The sequence below is a fragment of the Eulemur rufifrons genome, chromosome 14, assembly GCF_041146395.1.
Source record: "Eulemur rufifrons isolate Redbay chromosome 14, OSU_ERuf_1, whole genome shotgun sequence".
NCBI classification, from domain to species: Eukaryota; Metazoa; Chordata; class Mammalia; order Primates; family Lemuridae; genus Eulemur; species Eulemur rufifrons.
Window position 1 is genome coordinate 12,318,492 of NC_090996.1, and position 26,107 is coordinate 12,344,598.

General features: G+C 42.2%; 2 protein-coding genes across 2 annotated transcripts in view; one reads left to right on the plus strand and one right to left on the minus strand.

Annotated features, from left to right (window-relative positions):
- CCZ1 (CCZ1 homolog, vacuolar protein trafficking and biogenesis associated) overlaps positions 1-17,777 on the plus strand; it is a 29,475-nt gene extending 11,698 nt beyond the window's left edge. Inside the window, exons 9-15 of the mRNA XM_069485789.1 lie at positions 1,631-1,692; positions 1,991-2,102; positions 7,981-8,014; positions 8,685-8,802; positions 15,457-15,615; positions 15,902-16,029; positions 17,401-17,777. Coding sequence (XP_069341890.1) covers positions 1,631-1,692; positions 1,991-2,102; positions 7,981-8,014; positions 8,685-8,802; positions 15,457-15,615; positions 15,902-16,029; positions 17,401-17,456 — 669 coding nt within the window. The 3' untranslated portion in view covers positions 17,457-17,777. The remainder of the gene's footprint in view (positions 1-1,630; positions 1,693-1,990; positions 2,103-7,980; positions 8,015-8,684; positions 8,803-15,456; positions 15,616-15,901; positions 16,030-17,400) is intronic.
- A 2,499-nt stretch (positions 17,778-20,276) lies between these two features.
- The window catches only part of RSPH10B (radial spoke head 10 homolog B), a 45,959-nt gene continuing 40,128 nt past the window's right edge, over positions 20,277-26,107 (minus strand). The window contains exons 19-20 of the mRNA XM_069485855.1: positions 23,743-23,941; positions 20,277-20,501 (exon numbers count right to left, since the gene is read on the minus strand). Of these exons, the coding sequence (XP_069341956.1) occupies positions 20,330-20,501; positions 23,743-23,941 (371 nt within the window). The 3' untranslated portion in view covers positions 20,277-20,329. The remainder of the gene's footprint in view (positions 20,502-23,742; positions 23,942-26,107) is intronic.

The following is a 26,107-nucleotide window of genomic DNA, read 5'->3' on the forward strand; positions in this document are numbered from 1 at the left end:
CGGAAAACCACATGTCAGCTCTCCCAATTTGTTGAGTTCAAATGTGGTAGCAAAGATACGCTTTCTAGAGGAGTGATTCATTGAGTAGAAGAAAAACTGGTTTTTAGGTAGGGTTCTGGGAACTTCGAAAATGCCAGGGTCTTTGACAAAATAATGGTTAATCCTATATAGTGTTTTCAGCTACAAACATGAAACCTAATTTTGAGTAGATGTTATTAATATATTGCCCGACCAGATTTTGCACTCATATTTAACTTCCCAGTTTTCTGCAGAGAACTTTAAATAATGCTGCAGTGTTCCCCCCAAAGTGTCCTTTTGTAGCTTTAGTTAGGTTGGAAGTGAAAAGTGTTCATAGTCTGTAAAAATCGTCTTGGCTCAAGTGCACACGTGTGCTCGCTCTCTTCACCTGCGCTCTCTCTCCCTCCCTCCTCTCTGTTTTTAAAGGCCATGATTTAAAACAACAGGAAAAATCTCTGATAAGAAACTGGAGAGAGGTTTTGTGAAGGACCTAGTCCTGTACTTAGTTCTTTTCTGGGCAGTTTGAATTCAGTGGCTGACGTACCCAACACCGTACGCAGTGCCCAGCCTACACGTGTTACCCCTTGACATCTGACAGCAACCCTAAGAGTTGGGTCCTCTATCGCCTTCTACAGATGGAGGGTTGGGGGGCTTCAGTGCCTTCCCCAGGGTCACCCAGCTAGGAAGTGGCAGAGCCTGGATTTGATCTCGGGGTCTGCTCAACACTGAAGCACCTGCTTATGTATTCATGCCCTTAGGGGTCACTTCAGGGGGCTTTTCAACCTGTGCTGGTGCCACAAATGAAAATTCTATTTATACTTTATTGTATGCAAAGAGCTGGGTTTATAAAATAGGACGCCACATATATAGCATGGCAATGTAAACAGGGATGCACGAAGTCTCTTGCAGTGCAGACTGCGTATCTGAGAGTTGGGCTGTACACTTTTACCACTGGATTTGCTATGTTTTTTGAATCTTTTGAGGTTTCATGCTAAAACTTTATATAAACCAGAACAGTATCAAACAATTTTAGAAGAATAACAAGTTTTAGCTAACCTGGCTATTGGATTTGGATTTTTTTCATTTCCTATGCTTGTTGAAATAGTATATTTTCAGCAAAATAAACTGGAAATGTATTATAAATCTTTGAGGAGGTGTGGTATCCTGGCGGAAGGCAGGGACTTTGACGTCAGACTGGCCTGCTGTGTAGGAGCTGTATGCATTGGTGAACTTCTGTGAACTTCACTTTCTGCATCTAGAAAATGGAAAGAGTACGTTCCTCCCAGGGGTGATATGAGATGAAATTAAGTTATTTATGCCATTGTCTAGCGTGTTAGAACCACATGGGAAATTTCAGTTATTGTTGTAAAAGAAACTAAATCACTCTATGAAATGTAGGGTAGGATGGAGTTATGTTATGACAGTTACGGATAAAATCAGTAAGTTCTTTATGTATTCCTCTAATCCACTTTCTTTTTTTTGGCGGGGAGGAATATGGGAAATTGATTCAGAAAAATGGTATGGAAGCAACCAGTAGATATGAATATTGCTTGTCAAAGCTTTGAAAGTAAACAGTCTAATAAGTTGTTCTCACCATTAAATCTATTTGCAGTTGGCAGGAAGGGATTCTCCGATAAGGGCAGAAATGCCAGGAAATCTTCAACACTACGGAAGGTAGGACTTTTGTTGTTTGATTTCAGATATTGGGCTTTATTTTCTTTTTTGGTAAAGATATTTTATTGTGAACATTGAATTACCTTTGTGCTGTTTTATTGGCAGTAATTCACAGAGGAAATTCTGTTGTTTCCAGTGAATTAAAACTTACTTTATCATATTCTGCTTTGGTGTTTTCCACATAGCATCTGAAGCATCAAAGAAATTCATGTATATTAACTAGGAATGTATTCTGTTTATAAATTCCTGTTTATAATTTACCTAATTGAATCGAGTCATGTCTGTGCTTACTTTTAAGATTTCTTACTGGACCTTTGAACCTTAATGATCCAGAAGCAAAATGCAGATTCCCCAAAATTTTTGTAAATACAGATGACACTTATGAAGAGCTCCATTTAATTGTTTATAAGGTAACAACTGTTTTTCCCTCCAGTGTTACAGATTAATACTGAAGTAGATCTTTCTTGCATGTGTACATGAGTACGTATGCAAACCTCTTAAATGTTTCTTGAAAAAGATGTTGGAAGTTCTAATTATTGTAAAACTCAAAATGGGTGCTCTTCTGGAGTAGTGAGTGTATTTTCCTCTCCTTTTATACAATTTTGCTATTAGTGAAAGGACAACTATCTAAGGCTGTGAGTCACACACATTTGAAGTCCTGCATGCTCACAGATCAAAGGCTGTCAGAGGTTGATGCTGCCTGTGAAATGCCTCCTGGATGTGGGCCGTGACCGCATGTCAGTGAATTCTGCTTTTGCTCTGATTTTAAAGCTATGGACTTGCTAATTCTATAAGGATAGTGTTTGGTTTCTGTCAGGATATTATCCTGTAAGGTTATGTTCTTATGGGAGGTTGAGTCTTTTAATTAAAGGCAGTTTTTGTTTCAAGAAAGAAGACTGAGCATGTGTTTGTCTTCTTTCCTGTCTGAGACTGCAATGAAGTTTTAATTCATAAAAGCTTAGGAGTAGGCCGGGCGCGGTGGCTCACGCCTGTAATCTTAGCACTCTGGGAGGCTGAGGCGGGTGGATTGCTTGAGGTCAGGAGTTCGAGACCAGCCTGAGCGAGAGTGAGCCCCCTGTCTCTCTTAAAAATAAAAAGAAATGATTTGAACAGCTAAAAATATATATAGAAAAATTAGCCGGGCATGGTGGTGCATGCCTGTAGTCCCAGCTACTCGGGAGGCTGAGGCAGGAGGATCGATTAAGCCCAGGAGTTTGAGGTTGCTGTGAGCTAGGCTAACCCTGTGGCACTCTAGCCTGGGCAACAGAGTGAGACTCTGTCTCAAAAAAAAAAAAAGGCTTAGAACAGGAAGGAGGTGGACATCGGAGGATGAGGGACTACTGCAGCTGTGTGGGAAATGGAAAGGGTGGTGAGAGCGGCATCTGATAGAGGAGAGTGGAGGAGGTGCTGGCCTAGAGTACGAGTGGAAGCCCAGAAAAGCTCCTGACTTGGAGGTGGTCGCCTGAGGAGTCAGGAGTGGCTGTGGGCTTGCACGAACAGGGAGCGAGGGAAGTGCTGTATGAAACCAGTCAGCCACCGCTGGCCCCATCCTTGACAGACAGGCCCACGGCTGAGCACCTGTCCCCAGGTGAAAACTGAGCCTCTGTTTAAAGAAAATATCCAACCTTTGTGGAAAGGAAAAAGAAAGAAAGAAAGTAAACAATCTGGAGAGACCTGGAGTAGCTCGCCAGGGGTACCTGCCCCAGAAAATAAGGGCCTTCTCACTGTGGCCTTTCTGTCTGTCCAGCGTAACTACAACCCGCATCCTACACTCAGTGAGGGCCTCCATCCCTGGTCAGACTTGCCGTCCCTCGTTCTTAAATATGATTGGAAAAACAAAACCGTAGGTCCTGAAATGAAAATGATCCTGGGAACAGGAACTTTGAAAAATTAGTATCCAGTAATTAGAGAAGTATCCAGGATGATATGCAGGAGTCCAGGTTGTTAAACTTGAAGTCAGATTAATTGAAAATACCATTTGAAGTTTTTTGAATTTTTTTTCTTTTTTTTGGAGACAGAGTCTCACTCTGTTGCCCGGGATAGAGTGCAGTGGCATCATCATAGCTCACTGCAACCTCCAACTCCTGGGCTCCAGCAATCCTCTTGCCTCAGCCTCTCGAGTAGTTGGGACTACAGTTGTGGACCACCATGCCCAGCTGATTTTTCTCTTTTTTTGTAGAGATGGGGTCTCATTATGTTGTTCAGGCCGATCTTGAACTCCTGGCCAAAAGTAATCCTCCAACCCCAGCCTCCCAAAGTGCTGTTATTACCAGTGTGAGCCACTGTGGCTGGCTTAAAATATTTTTTATTGTGGTGAAACATATATACCATAAAATTTGCCATTTTAACCCTTTGAACTATACGTGTCAGTGTACATTTCAGTGGCATGAAGTATACTCACAATGTTGTGCAACCATGACCACCGTCTTATTTTCAAAACCTTTCATCACCACAAACAAAAACTCTGTACCCTTTAAGCAATAGCTCCTCATCCTCTCCCATATAGTATTTGACATAAATTCAAAAGACCCTCTGAACGTCTAGCACAATGAATAAAAAAGAGCCACACGTACACCCTATATTGGGCAATTTCAGAAATATGAAGAGAAGATCTTAAATGCTTTCAGAAGGAAAATCATGTCACCTGTAAAAGAACAAAACTAAAACTGGCATTAGCAGTTTCATAGGCAGTGCCACACATTAGGTGACAACAAAAGGGACACTTTCACAGTTCTGACAGAAAATGATTTTCAGCGTAGACTTCTTTGCCAAGCCAAGCTGTCAATCACAGGTGAGACAAAAGAAGCATTAAACTTGAAAAGTCTCAAAAAGGTTCCCCCGTGCATCCTTGCTCAGGATGGTACACAAAGTTGTCCCTCAGTGGAGTGAGTAAACCACGAAAGAGGACACCTTGGAATCCAGAAGAGTGGATTCTAAGCCACGAGGAACGGTAAAGGGGAAGTTTCAAGATGTCAAGAGCCTCACCGCTGTGATGGAACAGAGGAGGAGGGAGAGAGTGGCAGGGAGGGGGATTCCAGGGAGAAAACATGGAAAGACAGGGTCCAGAAATGAGCAAACTAAAATGAGGTATAATTCAGAGCAGCAACTGGAATAGTGGAAACATGCAATTTGTCTACCAAGCTGAAAATGTTCTCCTTGGAATGACTCGGGGTAGTGACTGAACTCTCAATGAGCCCAGTGCAACATGTTGCTTGTTAGATTTCCAGTTTTAGAGTCAATGGAGAGATGTAATTTTAGGTGTGATGATGGGGATTATGGTTATGTGGAAGGGTCCTTATCTTTCTGTAACAGCTTTATTGAGATATAATGCACATACCATACAGCTTGTCCATTTAAAGTGTACAATTGAATGGTTTCTAGTGGCAAAGGTCAGGAGTCCTGAAGACCACCCTCACTTCTGACACCAACTACTAGTTTGGGGGTCCCCCAGACCACTCGGTAGTTCACTAGAAGGATTATAGGACTCAGAAAGGGCTTTATACAGTAGTCCACCCTTAACCAAAACCCCCAAAGCTGAGGAACTATCCTATACATACTGTGTTTGTTCCTATACATACATACCTATGAAAAGGTTTTATTTATCAATTAGACACAGTAAGAGATTGGTAACAATAAAATAGAGCAATTATAACAATATACTGTAATAGAAGTTATATGAATGTGATCTCTCTTAATATCTTATTGTACTGAATCTCAGGTAACTGAAACTGTGGAAAGCGGAACCACAGGTCGGGGGATGTGGGGGGGGCTACTGTACTCCCAGTTGCAGTTTATTGTAGCTAAAGACCATGGATGAAAATTAGCCCAGGGAAGAGGTACATGGGGCAGGTCCCAGAGTTACCAGGCGTGAGCTTCCGGTTGTCCTCTTGCAGTCGAGTGGTGTGGAAAGCAGGGATGTGTGAGGGTGTGTATGGGGTGTTGCCATGCAGGGCAGCTCATCTGAGCCTCCATAGCCAGAGTGTTTATTGGAGACTGGCCATGGAGACAGCTGACCACCCACGTGGCTGGCCTCAGTGTCCAGCCCTCCAGAGGTCGAGCTGATATATGGGTATGGGGGTCTGTAAGGGCTGTTGGCCTGTAGTTTTCTTTTCTTGTGATGTCTTTATCTGGTTTTGGTATCAGGATAATGATGTCCTCATAGAATGAGTTGGGAAGTGTTCTCTGTTCCCTCTGCTCCTGTTTCTTGGAAGACTTTATGAGGGGATTGGTGTTAATTTTTCTTTAAATGTTTGGTAGAATTCACAGTAAAGCCATCTGCACCTGGGCTTTTTGTGGGAAGTTTTTAAATTATGAATCTCTTGTTACATGTCTATTCCAGTTTCTGTTTCTTCTTGAGTTAGTTTCAGTAGTTTGTGTCAGTTTCATTTAAGTTATTTAGTTTGTTGGGATAGTGTTATATAGCCTTATAATCATCCCCCCACCCCATAAAGTCAGTATTGATGTCTCCTCTTTCATTCCTGATTTTAGTAATTTGAGTCTTCTCTCTGTTTTTCTTGGTCTATAGTGCAGATAAAGGTTTTTCAATTTTGTTGCTATTTTCAGAGAACCAACTTGTGGTTTCTTTTATTTCCTCTATTGTTGTTCCCTATTTAATTTATTTCTGTTCTAATCTTTATTATTTCCTTCCTTCTTTTTGCTTTAGGTTTAGTTTGCTCTTCCTTTTTTGCAGAATTCTAAGATGAAAGGTTAGGTTACTGATTTGAGATCTTTCTCCTTTTTAATATATGTGTTCACAACCATAAAGTCTGTTGCTGTTCATACTGAGATTTAGTAGATTTTCTTGAGTAAATATTTCTCATTTGCTGTCTGCCCTAAGGGACAGCTTTCCTCTGGAAATTTAAATGGTGCTTTTTAATAATTTTCTTCAATTATGATTGTTTCCCTGGGGAGAGGGTCTGTGGAGCTTCCAAAAGTCCTTATCCTTTATGGATACTTTCTGAAATGTGTATGGATTAAATTATAGGATGTTTGAGATTAATATGTGGATAGAGCAGGATTGTCCATGAGTTGACAGTTGAGAATGAGATAGTCCCTGGGGTTCATTATACTATTTCTAGATACTTTTTTAATATATTTGAAATTCCTTCAGTTTTTAAATAGAGACTTAAAAGGTACATTAAAAAGATCAACCTGTACCCTAAGAGGGTCACACACTCAAATGCCCATGGAAATCTGCAGAGATTAGACCTGAGGCTGGGTCCGGCTTCAGGAGTGACCGGTGCAGACTCTGTCACCCAGAGGCAGCCACCACGCAGTGCACCTGCAGTGGGTAGTGCCTGTGGGAATAGCTCCGGTGGTCCCAGATCGCCTGAGATTACAGGAGAGGCTGGAAATTGAAATTTTGGTATAAAACTAATTGGCAACTAAATCAAAATTATTTTACACACAAAACACATACTGGATGTAAGTTTTGCACCTGTGCCTGGTGGAAGGAGGAACGAGCCGTTTGGCGTGTGAAGTGACCAGTGGAGGAAGTAAAATGGCTGTAAAGGGCAGGGGAGGATGGGGAGGGCAGATGCGGGGTCCCAGCCATTGTGGAACCGCAGAAAGTCAGTACATTGTCTGAAGGTGATAAGTGAGACAGTGGCGTGACTCTGTTGTCTAAAAGTGGGAGCAGGGCGCAAAGAAGCAATTCTGTTGCTTTTCCTCGCAAGGCTTTATGTTCTATTTGACCTTTTTTAATGCTATACGTTACTTTGATAAATTTTAACTTTAAACATTTTTGGTTATTTTATTTGTGGTCTTGGTTGCATTAGGTTACCACCACTTGCTAATGTTGTAACTGCAATTATATGTTATAATAAAGTGAGACAAGATGACATCAGTTTGCTTCTTTTTAAGCTTGTGTTAATAAAAATTGTGAAATATACACAAGAGTCTGAAATAATGAACCCCCAAGTACCCATCACACAGCTTAATAAGATGCTAATCTTTCATCTGTCCCTCTACCTGTTGGGGTGTGTTTTATTTACCAGTGCATTTTAAATCATCGTCATTTCACTCATGAATACTTCCATTTGCATCTGACTCATGAGGACATCTGTCATAACATAGTCGCCAGGCCATTATCACACCTGACAAGCAGCACGTCCCCAATGTCATCCAATTTCCAGTCTGTATCCAGGTTGCTCCAATTGACTAAAAAGTGTCTTTTTACAGTTGGTTTGTGCAAATCAAGACTTAAACGAGGTCACTTCATGTGGTTATTATATTTAAGTCTCCTTTTTTGTACCATTTTATAATCTTTGGTTTGTTTCCTCTTCCCAGGCCATGAGTGCGGCCGTGTGCTTTATGATTGATGGTAGGTGCACACCTGTGTCTGATTTCAGCCTGATCAGATAAGCCGTTTGCAGTTTGCTGTGCTCTGTTCTTAATAGATACGTTGTCTTAAGCAACATAGAGGCACATAAAGGCACATTAAGTGCTGTTCCCTTCCTGGGGCCTCTGCCATCTTAACTAGCCATTGCTAATATTTTTAAAGTGCTGGTTTTCCTACCTGTCAGCAGTAGGACCTGGGCACCTTTCTATGCCCCCCAGGACTGTGAAGTGGGGACAACAGTAGCACCCATCTCAGAGGGGTTTTGAGGATTAAATGAGGTCATATTTGTGAAGCACCAAGCAGCACCCAGCCTATGAGTGCTGTGTAATGTTAGTTAAATAAATATTTGACCTTGTTGGGTCTTCCTGGGGTAGGCAACCAATTTACCACTCCATGGCGTGTTCTTCAGTTAACTTCTCACAGTGAGATGGGTCTTTGACTCTTTTTCACCTTAATACAACCAATTTATATCTTCTGTTTCTCTTGTACTTGGAAGAGGGAGGGGATCTGATCATTTACTTATTCTAGTTCCCAGATCAGTAGAGTTTTTCATTTGAATACTGTTGTTAAGCATGGGATGGTAAAATGAATATTGACCTTTTTGACATAAAGTATTGTAAGGCTTACTGGTATTTCTTTAATTATTTGTTAGCCTCTATCCAGCTGACATTGGATTTTTGCCGGAGACTGGACAGCATTGTTGGGCCCCAGCTCACAGTACTGGCTTCCGACATTTGTGAGCAATTCAACATCAACAAAAGGATGTCTGGGTTTGTACTTTGCTTCCTGTTCGCTTTCAAACATTTAACTGGTTTAGAAGACTGGGTGTGGTTTTTACTTATGAACGGTATTAACTTTCCTGTGTTTTCTCGGAATCTAGAGAGAACAGTAATATGTGCTGTTCAGTCCTGTCCGAGAGGTTCCCAGGGAACTGTGCCTGAGTTTGTCTGCCTCATAGTGGTGGTTGGGGCTGGGTCTTCTATTACTTTCTTTCAGCTCTTCCCTGGTTGGAGGCATGAGCTGTGGGGTTAGGTGTGCTATATATGTCTGCGGACTTGGCCTTGTGAGCACCGCTTAACATCCCACTTCACCAGCCCAGATTGTTACATTCACATTGGCGGTAGTAATCAGCATGGTTTTACTTTGCATAGGCTGAAAGCACTTTGCCTGTCCTAGTGAGGAAATGTATGGGGCACGGTCGGCTGTGATGTAAGCCGTTAGGGCGCTGGGCATTGGTACTGAGTGGCAGCTTGAAGGCTGTAGGGTGAGGATCAGGCAATGTAGGGTTTAACTCATCTTGTTCTCTAGAACACTGAAAAGTCATTAAACTTCTTTCTGACTCTTTTCTCAATATAAAATAGAATTATTATAAAGATAATGTAAGCAGATGGAAAGCATTTTGGGAAATACAACAAAAGTCCTGCTTTTATATGGGCTCTCTCTACATCTGAGAAGTTATGAAAATGCTGTGAATTTCTATATAAGCTTGTGTTTTTGATGTTCATATGTTATTTGTATATGGTTTTGTCTAAGCATCAGCCTCTAGAGAGTTCAGAAACAAACTCAGGGTGAAAGTGCTTTTGGATTTTGTATGAGTGTGTATGGATTGTTGCTGTTGACAGCTCACTTAGTGTTAGAAAAAGATAAGACCAAGAAATGAAAATGCCTGACCAACTTACATCTGGACAGTGCTGCTTAGTTGTTTGGTTTTGTGACCATGAAACTGCTAGGTTTTCATTTTGGAAGGAGGCGTGAGTGAGTTTTATTACACGCCTGTTAGTTATGAGTTAATAGAGAGGGATGAAATGTAGTGACCTCCATCCCCAGAACCCTGGGAGGTCACTGCACATGTTAACTGTTCCCTTAGATGCCATGCATCTCAAGTAACTCATCCATAAATATCCAGAGGTCAGACTTACTGAGTACCTTCTAGTTTGCAAATAAGGCCAGTTGTCCTTGAGAATATACGGAAGGAGAGGGCCTTGGATATTATAATAGTTATCCTACTGTCAGCAGTTCTCTCTCCAACATTTTATTACGAAGATTGTACAGTGGACACATATATATTCCCCACATAGATTCTACAGTTGACATTTTTGCTGTATGTGTTTCATCACACATGTATCCTAGAGGACGAATTTTTCTGACCATTAAGAGAACCAGTGTACAATATCACTGCTCCCCTGAAAGACAGGATCCCTGGGAAATCTGACAGTGAGATGAATGTGGCGCAGTTTAGGTGCATGCTCGAGAGCAGGAATTCTGGGAACGTTGTCAGTCGTATCTTTGAAAGTTGACCTTAAGATAGTTCTTGATGCATCTGAGATTTTACGTACAAGGAGCTTGCCAACCAGTAAATAACCGGCTAAAGGAAAAAGCTTTTGGATACAAAAGACAATGTACTTTTCTTCTTTTAATCCTTCTGATGCAATTCAAACCGTTTTGCACACTGGTCCTGGGAGCTCCCCTTTCTCCAAAACTCATATCCCAGAGTAATTAGGTTGGCATGGGCAAGGGGCAGCCCTGAAAAAAGAAAGACGGCCCCGCAGCAGCGTCTCGGGGGCACTGTTGAGGAGGGCTGGGTTGGCAAAACTGGATCAGGGAGCTGTCCTGGTGTCAGAGCCCTGTTAGACAACCTCAGTTCCCAGCCTGTTCTGTCAGCTTCAGCCCTCACTAGAAAGTGCCCAAAAGGGCATAATACTGAGCCATTGAATCTATATTCATAAACTGCAGCTTTTCCGATGTTTTTTAGGAAGCTGAGGTCAACCCTTTAAAGAATAGCATGAAGCAGGTTTGTTTTACCTTCGGTTTTTATTAATTGTTGACACCTTGATTTTTTTTTTCCTACCTAAGGATTTGTAATTCAGTTTTTAAAGCCTTTGCTCTTTTTTGAGGGTAAGTTATGTCCTTAATTTTTAAACAATTCAGAAATATAAATAATGGAAATCTTACCTAATTTGGCTTCTGTCTTTCTAGACTTGTACACATATGTAAACATAGTGACATACACAGTGTTTTTTACACATGGGTTGTTAAATCTGTATTATGATACAAATCTGGAGCATTTAAAAAATATGGCATGAACATTTTAAATCGATAAATATGGATCTGCCTTGTTTCTTAATGTCTTCCTGGTATTTAATTGGATAGATGTGTTCTAGTTTGTTAATCATTCTCCCATTTAATGGGCAGTCTGGGTGTGGCTGTTCTTAGTATTTTAACAGTTCTGTATTGAACTATCTGGTACATCAAATTATTCCCTGAGGGGCCAGATGCAGTGGCCTATGCCTGTATTCCCAGCACTTTGGGAGGCCAAGGTGGAAGGATCACTTGAGCCCAGGAGTTTGGGAGCAGCCTGGACAACATAGCAAGACCCTGTCTCTACAAAAAAGTTAAAAAATTAGCCAGGCATGGTGTTGTGCGCCTGTGGTCCCAGCTACTCAGGAGGCTGAGGTGGGAGGATCACTTACTTGAGCTCCAGAGTTCAAGGTAGCAGTGAGCTATGGTTACGCCACTACACTCCAGACTGGGCAACAGAGCAGGACCATGTCTCTTAAAAACAAAAAATTATCTCCTGAGGATGAATCCCTAGAACTGAGTTGAGGAGGAAGGGAATGCACATTTACAGTGTGGTGAGTGCACATTGCCAGGTCACCTCCCGCCAGCGCCATCCGTCCGTGTGTTTCACAGTCTGGGGGTGATGCAGAGAGGCGGGCACCTCTTTGCGTGGTGACTGGCATTTCTGTGTCTTCTATGAATTGCTTCCTTTGGCTTTTTCCGTTAAAATTTTTTATCTTTTTCTTCTTCTACGTCAGTACCCTTAATGTAATACCCTTTAGTCATAGCACATTTTTTTTTTCCAGTAACTTTGATTTTACCATTTTTTAATACTATACAGGCTTGGGGTTTATATGTAGTCAGTTTTATTAATCATTCCTTTTGGTTTTCCATCTTTTTTGTGTCATATTTAGGGCTCTCCACCCCAGTATTATAAAAATACAGTCCCGTGTTTATCTCTGGTACTTTTGTGGTTTTTATTTTTGTGTGTTTAAATTTTTAATTCACCTGGAATTTTTAAGGACTTGAGGAAAGATTCTAACTTAAAAAATTTTTCCCAAATCGAGTTTTGTGAACCTGTGATTTTAGTTTCTATTTCTTTCACTTATCCATATCCGTTAGCTGGTTCTGACACTAAATTTGAAAAGGTATGGGGAGGACAAAGTAGAAGATTGTTAGAAAAGGGAGCTCTTTCCTGGAGCAATTTTTTTAAATAATTCCTTCTTACTGATAAAAAAAAAAAATTGAATAAATTTGTAAAACACCCCAGTTGCTTAGGAGGTTGGCCATGCTCGGATTCACACAGGTAGTGAAGAGTCCAGCCATTACCAGTCAGGGTTGGTCGTGAGCAGACACGGACATGGAAGGGGGGGAAAGCGAGAGGAGAGAAGTCAGCCCCAGCTACGACACGATGGCACTTTGGGGGTTTTTGGGCAGAGGTGGTTTCCTTCCAGGGAGGAGTTAGCAGGCACATTCCCAGGGTTCTCTGCTCTCTCATCACTCTAGAGAAGCGAAGGAGAAAGAACTGTAATGTGTGACTCGTGATTAAGGCCATTTTTCCTTTTCACAATATCCATATTTATCATTTCAGAATTTTAGTTAGGTCTGATAAATGAGGAATGGCCCATAGCTATATTCACCTAGAAATCATGATTCTGGCAACCTTATCTCTCTGGAACACAGCCCAGAACAAATCAAAGCAGTCAGACTGCCTCTGTGCTCCCAGGCAGCCATGGAAGTCCGCGGGGACTTCATACGCCACCAGGTGCTCTCTGAACATCTGCTGCTTTCCCCCATCGCGCCAGAGCTCACGGTAACCTTTCCTGGCAGGCTTCTGAAGTTCGGGAAGGTTTTCATATATCTGGCCCTTAGACGTTTTTATCTCTGGCACTGTGGTGAAATTGGTGCTGTTTACTCGTGGGAGGGCTCCTTGTGGTCTCTCTGGGCACCTGCTAATCATGGTTACTTGGGTTTTCAGCCTGTGGTAGGAGAAAGGGGCGCAGGAATATGTAGATGAGGTTGACCAAGAGGTCTCATCACAGCAAAAATGACAGGCAACTCAGAAAGCAGGAAATCTTTTTTTAAAAATTAGTGGACACACAAACTAGTAGAAAAAGCATAGAATACAACCACTTAAGACAGATTCCACTTTTCCATGTTTTTTGGGATATGATTGTACTGTAATATTTTATATACCAAACTTCATAAGAATCACGGAAAATTCTCTACTGTTTTCCTATACTCGGTGTGTCCTTTATTGACATAGTTAACTATGTTTAATATCTTTTTTTTTTTTTAAGAAGACAAGAAATTTGTTTGCTTTTGTAGCTGAAAAAAATGCTTTGGGGTTTAAAAGGAGTAAGTTTGGTTCTTTAGGAAAAATACCAAGTAAAATGTGACTGTTGCTAATTCAAAACTAACACATTGTTAGATTTTAATTTTGATAACTAACAAGGTTTAGGATGAAAATTATCCTTGCTATTTTGAATGTGAACAGGTCTCTTTTACTAACAGTCCTTTGCAAATAGCCAGTTTTCCACATCTGTTTTTAAAATATTGTACTTTGTGGAGGGTGGAGTAGAAAGAGTCCACGTGTATTGACTGCATCTTAACTCCCTCAGTAACATTTCTGATTTCCAATATGAGGGTACAAAGGAAGAATATTTTATGTATTGTAAATGAGGGAAAGAGGGGAAGCCACAGAGAGTGTTTGTTTTAGACAAAACAACCAGAACTTTAAGCCCAATTTAAGTTACTTGTCCACCCAAACAACTAGATTTGCAACTCTTCCTGAACATCTTTTAAAATTTTCATCTTTCCAAACAGCTTTTCTTAAAATTCTACTTACTTTCCTTAGTCTTAGGGACCTACTAAAAACAAAATCTGATTTTATAAGGATTTTATTTTCATTTTCCTGGAAACTAAATCCTCCACGTTCTTTCTTTGCCTAGATGTAAAGTATTACAGTAGTAGCCCACTTATCCGGAGGCCGGATTTCCGGCACCCTCAGCCCTCCAGAACGTGGCTGCTAACCCTGAAGTAAGCAGAGGAGGCTTCTGAGCCCCCAGTGCAGGGCTGTGCTCAGGCTCCCCAGGCCCCAGTGTGTGAATTAAGGGCACAGTGAGAGGTGAGGGGAGGGAGGCGCCCTCGGAGCTGTGTAGCTGTGTAGTTCACAGACTCTGACCTGGGAGGCAGTGTCGCAGCATTGCCCGTTCCATTTAAGAAATAAAAAGGTATATCCCAATTAAAATGTTCATTATACTACAGCAGAAAAGGCCAATACATCTTAGAATTATTTCCATTGGGGATGATGAAAAGCTTTGTTACTTGTAGTAAGTTTCAGTCACATAGCAGGTGAATTTCCATGGATACCTCTTTCATTCTCTAGCACTGTAGGATGAATGAGATGTTACTGTCCAAAATCAAGGGTTGGCAAACTTTTTCTATATAAGGCCAAATAGTAACTATTTTAGACATTATGAGTTACGTATGTTACAACTACTCAACTATCATTTTAGCATGAAAACAGCCATAGGCAACATGTCTATAGGTGTGGCAATGTTCCAGTAAAACTTTATTTGAAAAACAGGGCCAGATTTGGCCCCAGGGTCATAGTTTGCCAACCCCTCCACCAGCAAATAAATGGCCTATATTGATTTTGTTTACATGTTTTTTTAAAGTAGGCAAATAACCAAGTGAATGCAGTTTATAAAACACTATACTTTGGCCGGGCGCGGTGGCTCACGCCTGTAATCCTAGCACTCTGGGAGGCCGAGGCGGGTGGATAGCTCGAGGTCAGGAGTTCGAGACCAGCCTGAGCAAGAGCGAGACCCCGTCTCTACTAAAAATAGAAAGAAATTATATGGCCAACTAAAATATATATATAGAAAAAATTAGCCAGGCATGGTGGCGCATGCCTGTAGTCCCAGCTACTCGGGAGGCTGAGACAGGAGGATCGCTTGAGCTCAGGAGTTTGAGGTTGCTGTGAGCTAGGCTGACACCATGGCACTCACTCTAGCCCGGGCAACAGAGTGAGACTCTGTCTCAAAAAAAAAAAAAAAAAAAAAACAACACTATACTTTTACAGAGGAAATCATCACATAATGGTTAAAATATTTTTGGTATTTAAAAAATAAGCTCTCTGGAAAATTCTATCATATTGAATACTTCTCTTCCATATGGATAGCAAATAAATTACTATTGAATGAAGAACCTGTTACATGTTAACTGAGATTCTTGATTTGAAGGCCCAGCCAGTGGAAATATAAGGCCTATGTCATATGGTTTTAAAATTTTAAGAATGTAGTTGTATAGTTTGCATAATTACTCTTTCAGAATGTTACCATCTTAATGACATGTTTCCACAGGTCTGAAAAGGAACCCCAGTTTAAATTTATCTACTTCAACCATATGAATTTAGCAGAGAAAAGTACAATTCACATGAGGAAAACACCGAGCGTATCACTTACGTCTGTTCATCCAGATTTAATGAAGATTCTAGGTGACATCAACAGTGATTTTACTAGGTAATTCTTGCAGCTTCTCAAATTAGGTGTCCCTTTTCTAATAAGAGACTTTAAAGGTCACTTCGAATCCAAGCGACCCAGCGCCCTCCCAGAGGGGCTCAAGCTGCGCTCACCGGCACGACCTCTAAATAGATTCGTAAGCCCGGGAGTCACTGGTTCACTCGCATGTGACTCGCGAACTTTTAACATGCCTGTGTAGTCTCCTGTTCTTATTTTGGAATGTTTGTTTTTACAGTCTAGCTCTCTGCATAATAAACTGGTGTATTTTGAAACTCTTGTCTTACAGAGTAGATGAAGATGAAGAAATCATCGTGAAAGCCATGAGTGATTACTGGGTTGTTGGGAAAAAGTCGGATCAGCGGGAGCTGTATGTTATTTTGAATCAAAAAAACGCAAACCTGATTGAAGTAAACGGTAAATAGGATTTGGTATCTGAGCAGAATTTTAATGCTATTGATATTTAAAAACTATCTTTTCAGTGTATTAAGAAACGTGGTAAATAGACAAATCAAGACCGCTGAGATTCTAAGCAGGTGACCCTAATGCTGGTTTTAAAAAAACAACATTTGATCCATTTTATTTTTTTAATCTATGTTATAATTCCTTGAAAAGCTATGTGACAAACTCCCTTGTAGCACCGGAAACTTGATAGTGGCCAGAAGAAAATTATTTTCTACGATGCTAAAAGAAAAAAAAAAAAGCGGTGGCTTTACATACTGTGTATAAAAATGTCCTTCTTTATAACCTGTGATAAAAACACATCTTTCGTAGGGAGGGCTGCCAGGTCCACGTGGTGGTTTACAACTGTCTGTCTGTACCTTAGCGAAATGATAGTGTAGGCGTTCTTTCCCGCCTTGCAGGCAGAGCGGTTGGTCTGGTCCTCTGCACAGTGTGACCCAGTAGCCGCTTTGTCAGATCCTGACATGTCCGTTGCCCTGGTGGTGTCACCTTCACCGAGTTGGGCCCTTTTGCTGTTGCGCCTGGAGCAAAGGGGTACAGGTTGGGGGAGATGTACCCCACCTGAAAACTGTAAGGAAAGTTAGGTGTGAGCCTTTCTTTCCCTCATATATGTTCTAGGGCAGGGGTCCCCAACCTATGGTGAGTTGTATAATTATTTCATTATATATTACAATGTAATAATAATAGAAATAAAGTACACAATAAATGTAATGTGCTTGAATCACCCCGAAACCATCCCCCCTTCCCTCTGGTCTGTGGAAAAATTGTCTTCCATGAAAACAGTCCTGGTGCCAAAAAGGTTGGATACCGCTCTTCTAGGGCATATTAAATTTTTCTCTTTATACTAATACTTGTATTAGTAGTTGTATGCATTGGAAATACCAGTTAATACATGCCTGCTTTAAATTGGGAATTTAGTAAAATCAAGGTAATGATGGCTCTGTGGAGCACTGGATCTACGATTCAAAGTTGCAGCTAGAATTTTTGCGTCATCCCATCAGATTTCTCAAGATTGACTACGTCTTCAGTGTGGCGCTCCTAGCTCCCTAACCTGTGGGTGTCTCGAGTACCTTTTGAGCACTTTCTCAGGCCCAGAGAAGCAGCATTTCACTGTAACAAATATTGAGGGTCTTGTGGGTTTGTTAGGTGTCTTTTCCCCTTTCTCTCAATTTATTAACATCTTCTGGGATTTAAGGTCAAAATTAATGCAGACATCTATTTATTCCCAATTTTATTCTAAAAGATTTAAAGGTACTAATATATATCATATAATGTTATGAGTAAGAACCTCTATTCCTTACTCACTGTTTTCTGTTCTGTTTACAGAAGAAGTAAAGAAACTTTGTGCAACGCAGTTCAATAACATATTCTTCTTGGATTGACTGACAATGGCTTGCCGAAAACATCTTTGGAAACAACTTAGCAAACATGTTTACCATTGCAAGTTATTGGTCATATTGTTGACTGGATTAATGACAATAGTAAAGCAATACTTGCTTTGAAGAATCAAATTTCTACTTGGTCTGATGATCTCCTGAGGTTTTTAGATTTTAAATATTTATGTGGAATTAATTAAAGGTAGTTGGCTATATCTCTATCATTCCATTCTTTTGACATTATGTGAATATTTTACTGGAAAATAAGACTAATAAATTGTTAAAGTTTTTAAAATTCTGCTTTTGCATTGAGTCTGTCTCCTGTTGTTCTGGCCAGTGGGTCCCTGGCTCATGCTCTGGACATTTTAAAACTCGTGGTGGATACCCCAGCTGCTAGAGCTTCTCAGGGTTGGGGTTCCTTCCCCAGTCTTGAGACCTGGGTGGGGAGTAATTAAGCATTGGCCCAAAGTGATTGCTAGATTCGGTTTTTATCTCTAGTACTCCCATGATTTTTAGACCACATCTAACACAAAGGACTTAATGAAAGTGCCCCAGTGTGATCTAAACAGAAAGCGTTCTCCATCTGGCACGGAGAGCTCCCAGGAGGCACCGCTGTGCGTGCGTCTTCACAGTGGACATGAAGTCTGGCTGAATTTTACTTTACGTCATTTTTGGTGGTCTGGACATCCCAGGGTCTGGGTAGGAACTAGCTAACTACTGGTCTGGAACAAACTTTATTTCCCCAGCCCTAAAAGTGACTCTCCATAGTCCCCTCCACTTACCCTGCGCGAGCCTGTTATGTTAGGGAGGAGAGGAGATGGCTGCGTCGTTGTAGTCAGCACTCCGTATCCGCAACTTCTGCATCTGAGGATTCAACCGTTGTCGGTGGACAGTACAGTATCATGGGATGTGGGACCCATGGATCCAGAGGGTGCTAACAATTTTTCGCACCCTTGGTTCTGCGGGGCCAACTGCAGGACTTGCCTATCCTCAGATTTTGGTACCTGCAGGAGGTCCTGGAACCAGTCCCACTCTAATACCGGGACCAAGGGACAGAGGGACAGCTGTATTTTCATTTTCACTCATCCTTAAATACTTCACAACTTCCATTATGATTTCCTCTTTAACCCATGCTTTAGTTAACATTGCAGTTTTCAGTTTCCCATCACATTAGGCTTTGTTTATTGTGTGCGTTCGTTGCTGACTTACTGATTTTGTTGTAATGATAATAGATCATAGTCTATAGTGTATCATTTGAAGTTGTACTTTTACACCTAAAATGTGGTCAGTGTTTTTGTCAGTATTTATTCTCCGTCGCATTCTAGTTACTAGCTATATGTATAGTTCAAACTTTGTAGTTTAATTGCTTAAATTATACCTTTGCTAATTTTTTGTCTTCCTGCTGTTTCGTCCATCACGATTGTAATTTTCTTCCTTGGAATTCTGTCAGTTTTTGCAAGGCTGACAGGAAGGTGTATATAAGTAATGCTTGTTTTCAGTTGTTGGTCATTTTACCGTGATCTTTATTTTTACCTTTATGATGTGACTGTTTGACTTACATTCTGTTTTGGCTTTAATCCTGCTTTCTACTCCAGTCATCTTGATTAGATTTGCCTGCGACATCTTTTTGCGTATCTTTATTTTCATCCTTTCCATGTTATTTTGTTTGAAGATATTTCCTTTGCAAAGGGTAACACTGAGGTGAATTTTTTATTTTTTTTAATCCAATCTAATCTCTGGGTTTGGGGGTTTTTTGGGGGAGAGGGATGGACGAGTGAGTTTAATCTGTTTACACTGCTGGTTGTGGGTAGATTTGTACTCTTTCCTGCCACCGTTTGTGTGTCCTGTTTATCATCTTTGTTGTTTTCCTTTTCCTCAGCTTTATGTTGTATCGATGGTTTCCTGTCTTCTTTCTACTAGTTTGGAAGCTTCAGATTGTATTTTTATTCTTTTGGTGGTTACCCTTAAGTTTTAACTCAAATTACTAACCATAAAATTTTCTCACAAAGACTAAACGTGCTCCTTCCAGTACCCACCGAGGGCCTGCTCCTCACCTTGCTGTCGCCTAGAGTTACTGTCTGGCACTTCGCACATGCGAAGGAGAGTGCTGTGGGTGTTTGCGGAGAAGGACCGGGACAGAGGTGACATGCGGGGGACACAGGGTCATTACGAGGGCAAAGAAGGCACCAGCTGGGGTGGAGGCGGTCTGAAGAAATGTGTCAATAACTTTATCCACTCCCCACTTCTGATGTTTTGTCAGATTCTTAATTACCACTACTCTATTTTTTAATTTTTTTTTTTTTATTTTTTAGAGACAGGGTCTTGCTCTGTCACCCAGGCTGGAGTACAGTGGCACAATCACAGATGACTCGCTGGAGCCTCCAACTCCTGGGTGCAGGGATCCTCCTGCCTCAGCCTCCTGAGTAGCTGGGACTACAGGTGCCACCAAATCCAGCTAGTTTTTTTTTTTTAATTTTTTGTGGAAACAAGGTCTCACCACGTTACCCAGGCTAGTCTTGAACTCCTGAGCTCGAGGGATCCTCCTGCCTTGGCCTCTGAAAGTGCTGGGATTACAGGCATGAGCCAACATGCCCAGCCAGTACTCTATTTTTTTAAGACACATATTTAATATATATTCATTTAATATGTATATACATGTATTTTCATTGAACTCCTTTTTTTAAAATGCAGGCATTTCAGGGATCCAGCCATATAGGGAAGCTGAGATGCAGTGGGCCAAGGCAGGAATATTTCAAAACACTAAGATAATAAGTAAAATGCAAACAATTTTATTGTTCAGGAAATGTTACAATCCCTGCAGTTCTGAGCTCCTTTACACGTGCATGTTCTCGTGGCTCATTCATGGCACTAGCAGCCCTTTACTTTTTCTTTTTCTTGCTCGTGACGGATTTGCCGGGGGACATGGCTGTGTCCTCTTTAGGGGGGCTCAGTGTGATACTAGAGGATGGGGCGTCCACTGGCTCCTTGATCACAGTGATGTCCACCTCGAAGTCTTGTCTTTTGGCCTCTTCCTCTCTTAAGATATTCAGCCTAAAAGCAAACACAGAAGGGAACTTTTTTCCTTTGAAATTGCAAGACTGGTTTTTGTGCTGCGTATCGCGTACGGTAGCCCATATCTGTGTTATCAGTCGTGTTTGTGAACAGAACTGCATGGTCTTCGCTTTGCCTGAAATAAGTGATGCCTTATCTAGACAGTCCAAAATAAACTTTTCATATGTCCAAAGTGATTTGTGAACCAACTTAGTAGCTAGTAAGTGGCCTTTTATTTTTTTATTTTTTATTTTTCTCAGCTATCAGCCCTAAGAAGTAAGTGGCCTTTTAAAATACCTCATGTATTCTTTCACTTTCTTCAGTAGGCTGAAAGGTACCTTACGGAGGGCGGGTGTCTGCACTTGGACTGCCGTGACCCTGCAGGACTGAGCCTCAGCCGTGACCCTCAGAAGGTGAGTGTGCAGCACGTACTGGTGCTCACCATGTCCCAGGCCACGTGTCCTAGACGCTTTGCCAACTTTAGCTTATTTCATCCTCACAGCAGTCCTAGGTAGGGATCAAAGGCCCCTGGCCCCCTAAAGGTTTGCTGAAAAATCACTGACATGAGGCAGATTGATTAATAGGAGGAAAAGGATGCAAATTTATTTTAAAATAGATACATGGGAGTCTTCAGAACGAAAACTCAAAGACACAGGGGAAATTGTCCATCTTTATGCTTAGGTTCAACAAAGTATGGGCAGCCATGTAGAAATGTGATTGGGCAAATAGGGTGTGACCTAGTGCTGTTAATAACAGACCGAGTGGGGAACCAGCAAGGCCTGTCTAGATTCTGCTTGGCCTCTCTGAGCAGCATCCTTCCTTCTGGGTACAGGGCAGGGCCCTTTCTGGAATAGGAGATTTTACAGTCAAACAGGGTAGATCAGATAATTACATTATGGCCGGTTTTTACATAGAATAATTTTGGGCTTTATGGCTGGCTTTCAGGAAAAGGGGTTCTAGCTTTTATGACCCGCCTTGGGGAAGAGGGGTTCTGGTTTCTGTGGCTAGGCCCAGGGAAGAATGGGACTGAGGCAGGAGGACAAGGGAGGGTCAGAGAAGAACTTTTGTTTCTGAGGCCTTCATTTTGGTACTGTTTTCCGAGCCTCATCAAGGTATTATCTCCACCTCACAGATGGGGACCCTGCCCAAGGCCACCCAAGTGTCAAGTGGTAGGGCTGGGATTTGAACCCAGGCCATCTAGATCTGTGGCCTGTGCTCTCAGCCACTACTTCCCATTCCCTTTTCATGTGAGCCTTGGGGTACAGTTGTCATCACCAACTTAGGGAGCCAGGCGGACCCACAGTTAGCCACAAGTCCTCTGCACTGGGTGAGGAGTGTGACACTAAAAGGAACAACGCTTCCTCTACTCACATTTCTGATGCTGAATGTGAAGGTTTTTTTCCCCACACCAACCAACTCGAACACCAGCTGGATGCCCTAAAATTCAGTTGAATTCTGACAGTGTCTACCTGGAGTCTGCACAGACTTCACAAGTTAAGGTCTCAGTCCCATAAGACACCCCCATTTCAGACACCAGTCCCAAATCCTGTGCTCTGACCAACCAGCTGCAAATTGGGGGTGCTCACCAACCCCTCCTCAGGTTCAGTAAGTTGCTGGAATGGCTCACAGAACTCAAGGAAACACTTTACTTCCATTTACCAATTTATTATAAAGGATAAAAATGAGCAGCCAGATGACGAAGTACACAGGGCAAGGTCCGGAAGGGTCCCAAGGAGCTTCTGTCCCTGTGGAGTTTGGGCTGGCCCCACCCTCCCACGTGTAGATGTGTTCACCAACCAACCGGAAACTCTCCAGACCCCATTGATAGGGTTTTATGGAAGCTCCATTGTGCGGCACGATTGATCAGATCACTGGCCATTAGTGACTGAGCTCAACCTCCAGCCCTTCTCCCCTCCCCTGGTGCTGAGGGGCGGATGTGAAAGTTCCAACCCTCCAATCACGTGGTTGGTTCCTCTGGCCACCAGCCCCAGTCGGAAGCTATCTAGGGCCCCTGCCTGGCCACCAGGCATCTGGTTCAAATGCTAAAGGACAGTCTTACCACTCCAGGGATCCCAGGGGCCTTAGAAGCTCTTGTGTCAGGCACCAGGAACTAAGACAAAATCTTAGAACAAAAGACACTCCTGTCGCCCCAGTCACTCGGGAAGTTACAAAGCCTCTAGAAGCTCTGCCAGGAACCAGGAGCAGAGACCAAATATGTATTTTTTATTATGTCAAAGACATCCTTAGGAAGTTATATACTTTGAATGAAAGTAAAAGAAATCAGATGTTTTGTTTGTTTGTTTGTTTGTTTAAACAAAGTCTCACTCTGTTGCCCTGGCTAGAGTGCCGTGGCGTCAGCCTAGCTGACAGCAACCTCAAACTCCTGGGCTCAAGTGATCCTCTTGCCTCAGCCTCCCGAGTAGCTGGGACTACAGGCATGTGCCACCATGCCCGGCTAATTTTTTTCTGTATATATTTTTAGTTGGCCAGCTAATTTCTTTCTATTTTGTTTTTTTAGTAGAGACAGGGTCTCGCACTTGTTCAGGCTGGTCTCAAACTCCTGAGCTCAAACAATCCACCCGCCTCGGCCTCCCAGAGTGCTATGATTACAGGCGTGAGCCACCATGCCCGGCCGAAATCAAAATATTTTACCCCAAATTATATTTATTTGACATATTTTGAGATGGCTGTGAAGAAAACAAACAGCAGTAGCCCTGTGAAGCTGTCTGTGTGGGGGAAATTGGCATCTGCAGAGAATCTGCACGAGCGGGGCCTTGTCTAGATTGAGGGAGGACAGGAGGGTCTGACACCTTAGAAATCCGAGATCAACGCTGACCCCTGTCCTCGGAGACCAGCTGCCTGTGAGGTTTCATCTACATAACAAGACGCGTTTTCTAGCCAGGCCTCCTGTCTCCCTCCCGTAACTGGTCATGCCACTACAACCTGGTCTGTCTGCCCCGTTCTTTCTGTGACCTCCAGCTGGTTTATCAGCTCTGTACCCCGCTGGGGGTTGGGTCACCACTCGGGTTCTCCCCACGTACATGTTAATACATTTGTTTGCCTTGTCTGTCATTAGTCTGCCTTTTGTGAGTTGATTTTTCAGCGAACCTTCAGAGGGCAAAGAAGTTTTCCGTGGGCCCCTACAAAAGCGTTTGGTCCTGAAGCCTTGGGTAGCTACAGAAGACAAGAAAGACGACAGCCCTTGAAGGAGAGACAGAGCGGAGGGATTGTATGAAGGTACCTTGCTTCCAGCTCATCGTTTTCAATTTTCTTCTGCTGAGCCATTGCCGCATTACGCAGCCTGTTTTCCTTTATTTTCTCCTTCAGAGTCTCTTCATGCTTATGGGCGTTAAAGAGTGTGTTCACGAAAAAGACATACATGTTATTGACCCACATATTGAGTTTTTCCTTTTGCTCATCCCTGGGTTTTTCACATTTCTCTGGAAGAAAATTTAATCAAGATGAGCATTCACACAATCCTGCCATAAATTTGGAGTCTGTGTGCGTGTTCTGGTTCTGCCCCTCCCTGCGGTGAGCTGAGGGTCCTGTTCCCCTGCGAGGTGGGGTGAGGGTGATGCAGGCTTCCCAGGGTCGGGAGGGTTAGGAAACTGCTTCAGGGACAACCTGTAACAAGGCAGGTGCTCTGTAGACCGTGGCTAGGACTGTCAACATTCCCTGTGAGTCTCCTGGTAACTGTTTTGTCCTAAATAGCTTAAGTATTTTGGTTTTCTGAAATTTTAATTTTCCATGTTTCAGGGGAAGAAAAAAAACCCTCTTACACTGTTTTTAAAGGCAGTTCTTATTTTAGAAATAATAAATTTAAACTCTGAATTGAATAAGAAGGTAAGTAGACACTGTCTTTAGCTTGGGCTATGCTGCCGTATGGAGGAGGTGCGGGGAGAGGCATTGGGACAAATACTGTGGAAAGGTGGGATTTTGTGAACAACCCACCCCTCTAGCCTCACCTCCCATTCCAGGACCTTGATGCCACTGCCAGATTTTACAGAGGCTAAAGGAAACCTTCGTGTGTGTGTGTGTGTGTGTGTGTGTGTGTGTCCTACAATGAACTCTCAGATTCCAGAACATCAGGATAGCCTGTGGCAGGCCTGAGGCTTGGGTGGGTGTTGTGCGTGGAGGTGTGAGGTGGGGAGTCATGAAACCACTGGGATTGCTGGCCCCGGCCTGTCAAGGGTCTTGCACAGCCACTGCACTGGGCTAATTTTTCTATTTTTGGTAGAGACGGGATCTCCCTCTTGCTCAAGGCTGGTCTTGAACTCCTGAGCTCAAGTGATCCTCCCACCTCTGGCTCCCAGAGTGCTGGGATTACAGGCGTGAGCCACCGCGCCCGGCTGCCTCTTCACTCAGTTGTCTCCTTTGCTGTGCAGCTTTATATTGTTTGATAGAATCCCATTTGTCTATTTTTGTTTTTGTTACTTATTTTGTTACTTCGTAAATCCCACAAATTCTTTTCCTTTTTATTCCTATATACTTTGTTATCACCAACTTGGAACTTCTTTCCTCTTAATATTTTCTCTACTCTCTCCATATTTTCTAACTATTTATAAGTATATGGGAAAGCTAGTATATTAGGGTTTTTTGATTAATACTTCTATTTTGTAAACAAGCTATCTCATTTAACTCTGATTTCTAATGGCTTTTCAGTTAATACTCTTACATTTTTCTAGGTAGATAATGAGACCCTTCATTTGTTAATCCTGTCACTCGAAGAATATTTATTGAGTCCCTAGAATGATGCTTAGCATTGCTTAGGCTCCAGGGATATAGTAAATAGCAGTGATTAGAACCGAGTCTCTGCTCTCGGGACACTTCTATCCCAGGATGGGGGAGGTCCAAAGGTTTCAGGTAGTGACACTGCAAAGAACAAAACCAAGGGCAGGGTAAGGGGGCAGATGGCAGGGTAGAGTGCTACTGTCACAGGATGGTCAGGGAAGACCTCTTTCATGAGGTGAGAGGGAATGTATCAAATGCTCGCCACAATCCCCATAGCCAAATTTATTACGGTCACTTGGTTGTGCTGTCTGAAAGGCCAATACTCCTTGGGTTCATGAATGGCCTTAATAGTTCATCTATAGCCTTCCTGTCTGAAGGCTAAATATAAAAACTCTAGCTCATACTTTCTCTCTTTGAGGAACTTAAACTCTGCTGTTTTCTGGCTTAAAGCATTGTTGTCAAAGAAAAAAATGTCTGATGACAACCTGATTTTATTTCCTTTATGACTGACTTGGTCTTTTTGCCTGGACACCCTACCGTTTCCCCTCCCTCCTTCCCTCTCTCATTCCCTGGCAGTTTTATTAGGATTTGTCTTGGTGTTGGTAGTTCTGGGTCAGTTTCCTCAGGTTTACAGATGTCCTTTGAAATCTTTCCTAAGTCTTTTTATCCTAGGAAAATGTCATTGAAGTATAGATTTTAGTGTTTGTTCTGTTCCACCGCTTTAGTGTTCTTTTAAGGGGACTCCTATTGTGTTAGGAATCTTGTATATCTGTTATTTCCTCTTGAATCCTTTTTATCACTTCATGTCTTTTTGACTTTTGAATTCTCCTTTTCATTTTCTGTTTCTCTTAAGGCAGTCCCTTTTTATTTATTCA